The sequence below is a fragment of the Gossypium hirsutum genome, chromosome D12 (assembly GCF_007990345.1).
Source record: "Gossypium hirsutum isolate 1008001.06 chromosome D12, Gossypium_hirsutum_v2.1, whole genome shotgun sequence".
Taxonomy (NCBI): Eukaryota; Viridiplantae; Streptophyta; class Magnoliopsida; order Malvales; family Malvaceae; genus Gossypium; species Gossypium hirsutum.
In genome coordinates, this window is record NC_053448.1 from 4,892,032 (window position 1) to 4,897,183 (window position 5,152).

At 31.7% G+C, this 5,152-nt stretch overlaps 1 protein-coding gene across 3 annotated transcripts; it reads left to right on the plus strand.

The window, feature by feature from the left end:
* The first annotated feature begins 721 nt into the window (after positions 1-721).
* On the plus strand, positions 722-3,523 carry LOC107940443 (pto-interacting protein 1). 3 transcript variants are annotated; one of them, XM_041108282.1, is made up of 9 exons: positions 722-843; positions 1,026-1,136; positions 1,230-1,345; positions 1,428-1,979; positions 2,055-2,303; positions 2,386-2,549; positions 2,617-2,844; positions 2,925-3,074; positions 3,157-3,523. In XM_041108282.1, the coding sequence occupies exons 4-9, from the start codon at positions 1,667-1,669 to the stop codon at positions 3,418-3,420; spliced, it is 1,368 nt and encodes a 455-aa protein (XP_040964216.1). In that variant the 5' UTR covers positions 722-843; positions 1,026-1,136; positions 1,230-1,345; positions 1,428-1,666; the 3' UTR covers positions 3,421-3,523. The 3 variants fall into 3 exon arrangements, with proteins under 3 accessions (XP_040964216.1, XP_040964217.1, XP_040964214.1); XM_041108283.1 differs by having other exon boundaries at positions 1,620-1,979; XM_041108280.1 differs by having other exon boundaries at positions 1,230-1,979.
* Positions 3,524-5,152: the final 1,629 nt, after the last annotated feature.

Below are 5,152 nucleotides of genomic sequence, written 5' to 3' on the forward strand. Positions count from 1 at the left end.
TTATCCTATAAAAATTTTACATTTAAAATTTTATTTTTTCCTTAGAATAATGTGAAGTGTTTAAAATTTAAGGATAAAATGTAGAACTTTTTTTATAATTTAAAATCTATATTAATTAAACAATCTAATTATATTTCATAATTAATTTAAATAATATATCAAACAATTTTATAATTTAAACATAAAATTTTAATTTATCAAACCCTAATTTATTATGACGCTGATTTGATTTGACAATAGAATATGAAGCTAAATTAGGGGATTTAATGAAAAAAAATGTAGACAATAATTTATTAATAAAAATATAATTGATTTTATTTTATTTTCTAATTTGAAACTAGTGTTAGGATTCAAATCAATTCTATCAACTTATTTGATTTGATTTGTTGATTCAAAAAAGAAAATATAATTATTTACTTAAAAAAGAAGAAGAAGAAATTGAAAGAAAGAGAAAAAAGGGATGTGACTTCCTGGAATAATAGAAATAATTATAAAGTAGTGAAAAAGCAGAAAAACAGTAGTCAAGAGGCAAAGCTGAGTTCAAAGGGAAGAGTAGGTCAACCGGCAATAGCCGGTAAAAGGTTTCGCTTGTGTACTTCATTGGTTTCCTAAACAACCTGAGACCACGGGTTTCGCGCGAAATTTGCCGGTTCTATTAACGAACTTGCAGTCTATAATTATATAAACACAAACTATTCCTTCACTTATTATTACTTTAAAAAAATAATAATAACAAATCTTTTTTTTTCTTTGAAACAAACAACAGTAGGTTGAATATCTTTATCATCACCCCCCAAATTTTCTTAAAAAGTTGCGGAACCTGGTGATTGTGTTGTTGTTCAGGTAAGTGCATTTCATTACTTTCCACGGAATTTTTATGTTCCTTGAAAGTTTTGTGTTGTAATATGAAATTTCAATGTAGATTATGCTTTAGAAGATAATTTGTCGTTAGAATCTTATCAAGGACTATGTTCATTATACTTGAGGTCGCGAGTTTGATCCCTGATCCGATACTCGAGTTTCAGGTTGATCTAGATTTGCAATGGAAGATCGACGTGAAATGTATTGATTTGAGAAGCAAAGAACTATGCCGCTGTAACTCTAGTGTTGGGTATAGGCAAGCATGGTGCTTTTAGGTAAAGGAGCAGTTGAACGACTCAAAAATCCTTTTTTGGTTGTTCAACATCGGTTTGATTCTTTTTCTGACTAAAAACAGATATCGTTTTCAGGGGTTGGACTTCTATAGCTAGATACTGTTCAAAGCAGTTGCCAACGACTACAAATGTTTTGGCCATCAACAATGGGAAAATTGATTTCAGAAGATTCAACCATAATCAACTACCAGGTTTGGTTTTTAACTGGATCGTAGGAATAAGAATTCTACTTTGGTCTTCCAAAGTACTACTAGATGCACTTAATTATGTCAGGCTTTGAAAGTGATCCAAGACCAAGTTTTTGTCCGAGTGAAATCCTTTTTGCCAGAGAGTGACAATCAGAATATGGTGATTCTGAGCTAGTGTTTGAGATATCCAGTTTCGAAGGGATTCAAAGCTCCAATGATGCATCAAGAACCAGTAGTGAAGATTCTAAGAGTGAAACATTGACTTTTGTTCATGTAGGCAAGAAAAACTCTTCAAGCTCCAGTTCTTTTTTCGCGGGAGATAGTATGGACTATAAGCCTGGTTGGCCCCTTCTGCTGAGGGGTTGCTCAGAAACACCACCTACAAAGCTCGCCAGGAATATGTCCGTTGTCCAATGGGTTATGAACTTACCTAGTCGTTCCCCACATCATACTCCTCGATGTTCAACCAACAAAGAAATCAAGCTGAGTGGCAATGGAGGTAACGATAATAGCAGCAATTCCTCTATGCAATATGAGTTGCAGAAATGCTTAGATATACCCCTGAGAAGAAATTCATCTTTTTGCCAATGGTTCGGTTATGAAGTTTTAAAAGCTGCAACTGCTGAGTTCTCATCAGGTTTTTATCCCTTTGATGTATTCTGTTTTACATTTTGTGATCATTGTTTTTGAGTAACGTTCTATTTCATTGCAGAGAATCTGATCGCAGAAGGAGGGAGCAACCGTGTATATAAAGGGATCCTTCCCGATGGTAAGGCAGTTGCTGTTAAGATTCAGAAGTCATCGAAAGATGAATACAAGGATTTTGCCAACGAAATCGAAATAATCTCCTCACTGAAGCATAAACACATAAGGCCTCTAGTTGGTGTCTGCGTTAAAGATTATGATCTAATATCTGTCTATGATTTCTCATCTAAAGGGAGCTTGGAAGAAATTCTGCATGGTACAGCTCCCATGTGTCCATTTACTCGGTAAAAGTTGCTTTGAACCATACCGATGCAAGCTAATATATAAATATATTGTAGGGAAGAACAAAGATAAACATCCTTTGCCATGGGTAGTGAGATATAACGTGGCTGTTGCCATTGCTGAAGGCCTAAATTACCTACATAGTGAGCATTCTCGACCTGTTATCCATAGAGATGTCAAGTCTTCAAATATTCTTCTTTCAGATGAGTTTGAAGCGAAGGTAATGTGTTTACTGGAATAATGTTTAGTTGAAATGAAATATGTGACAAATTGATTCAACATGACAGTTATCTGACTTCGGACTAGCAATATGGGGACCAACCGCTTCATCATTTCTGATTGAAGCTGATGTTGTTGGGACATTTGGGTATTTAGCTCCTGAATACTTTATGTATGGCAAGCTTAGCGACAAGATTGATGTCTACGCTTTCGGTGTTATTCTACTTGAATTGCTATCAGGGAAAAGACCAATACGCTTTGAGAATCACAAGGGCGAGCAGAGCTTGGTCATGTGGGTAGGAGTTTTTCTCTGAAACAATCATCTCTCAAGTTCTTTAGATGTGCATAAAATATACTGAAAGTCCTTGGATTTCAGGCAAAGCCAATGATAGAAAGTGGAGATATGAAAGGCATACTCGACCCTGATTTGAATGGAAATATCAATGCGACTCAGATGCATAGAATGATGGTAGCAGCAACTCTCTGCATCACACGGTCAGCTCGACTCCGGCCGAAGATGAGTGAGGTAATAAAGCTATTTTAATATCTTTATAAAACGTCTTCGAACCGACTCAGATTTCAATTAAAATTTGCACTATTTTGTTTAGGTATTGGAGCTCTTAAGAGGGGAAGAAGCCATTGAAAAATGGGCTGCGACACAAAATGAGAACAAAGAAAGCCAAGAACATAATATCGACGATGGGGACGATGATGAAGTTTATCCAAATTCAAGGGCAGATTTACATTTAAGTCTTGCAATGCTTGATGTCGATGATGATTCGACATCATTTAGTAGCATGGAGCAAAGCAGTAACATTTCTATGGAGGAATATTTAAAAGAAAGATGGAGCCCATCATCAAGCTTCAATTAGATTCTGTTTTTACATGTTTTGACATCTTGTTTGATAACAAAGTTTGGGATATGTTCATACATGTACAGTATATAAAGTGACGAGAAGAAGAGTGTTTTTCTTATTGAACTGCATCAACCAACATTCCTAAATAAATGAGAACAAAATTAAATTCAAATGATATGATAATTAAAAATAAATTAACAGTAATTTGTTTATGAAGCCCCTTAGCTGTAATAAAATTTTACAGTTAAACACTTGTAACAATAAGTAAGAGATAAAGTCGAAAAGATTTAATCTGAGTTTAAAGAAATAGACACTTATTAACAAATCTTGAAGTTCCAATGAAGTAAACAAATGATTATTAGAGCCAACGAAATCTAAACTTACCTAATTACTCTAACATGATCTTCGAAAGAATTGCCGAAACCATTTTTTGAAAACAAAAAATTTTAGGTTGTCGACTTTAAAAAATGAAAATTGGGAGTCGCCACCAATCTTTTATTAAGGTGTGATTGGGTCACCTAAAAACGACTTTGGTCTACGAATTTTAGAAAAATGGGTCCGGGAATCGGTTACGTATGAGGAAGGATTAGCACCCTCATAACGCCCAAAAATTGGTACCTAGTTAATTAATTAATGTCTTAATGTCGAAAATTTGAAAAAATATCATCTTTAGCAAAAACTGAAAAACCTTACGTATTAAGACCCTTATCATTTTAGAGAAAGAAAATGTCACACCCAATGCGTTAGGGCACGACATTCTAATTTCCTTAAAAATGAACTAGGCCAAAATACTCGTACAATAAAAAATTTAAAAGAATATCCATTTATTCAAGATTTAAGAAATCGCGGCCCAATACGTTAGGGCACAATTCCTCCAAAATCTCAAACTCGGAATATTTCCTTTATTATTATTTTTTAGAAAAAATCTTCATTTCGAGAAATCAATATGTCACATCCAATACGTTAGGACACAACGTGTTGAATTCCCAATAATGAGTTCTTATTTTTTGATTAAAGAGAAATGCTCGATTGTTAGATTTAACGAAAAAAATCAGAACCCAATACGTTAGGGCTCAATTTCCTTGAAAATCCTAAATACGAACATTATCTCAATTTTGAAAATTTTCTATTTTTAAATTTGAGTAAAAGATGATGTAACATTATTTTATATGTGTAAATGTCGTAATAACAATGATAACAAATACAATAATGGCATAAAAATAATATAAACAAATAAATAAAAAATAAAAGATATGAAAATATAAATCAGCAAACAAATAAAAAAAATAAATGAAGAAAGGAAAGTGCATAACATATACATTGGAATTATAAGAAATAAAATACACGATTTACATATGAAATTTGAATTATAAAATTTTTATAAGTATACAATGCATTTATGAAAATAAAGAAAAATGTATAAATATACATATATAAAGTTTAAAATATATGTGTGAAAAAAATATAAATATGTATTTAAGCATTTTCGAAAATATAAAAAATATGTACGTATATGTATGAAAATATAATAGAATATTCAAAAAATATGTATACATGTAAAACATATTAAAAATCATTTATTAATATCTACATTAAGAAAAAAATATATGAATATATATATAAATATGAAAAAATAGTTGAAAGAAAATAAAGATGTTCATAAGAAAATAATAAATATACATATATAATTAAAAATAATTACATAAAAAAATAATTACATCCTAAAAATTAACTAATTTAAGAAAGA

Bases quoted from the DNA above. Each gene is read 5' to 3' on its own strand.
- LOC107940443 (XM_041108280.1), top strand. From the start codon at position 1,667: ATGGACTATAAGCCTGGTTGGCCCCTTCTGCTGAGGGGTTGCTCAGAA. The intron at 1,980-2,054 runs GTTTTTATCCCT...ATTTCATTGCAG, and splicing joins AACTGCTGAGTTCTCATCAG to AGAATCTGATCGCAGAAGGA. The intron at 3,075-3,156 runs GTAATAAAGCTA...TATTTTGTTTAG, and splicing joins TCCGGCCGAAGATGAGTGAG to GTATTGGAGCTCTTAAGAGG.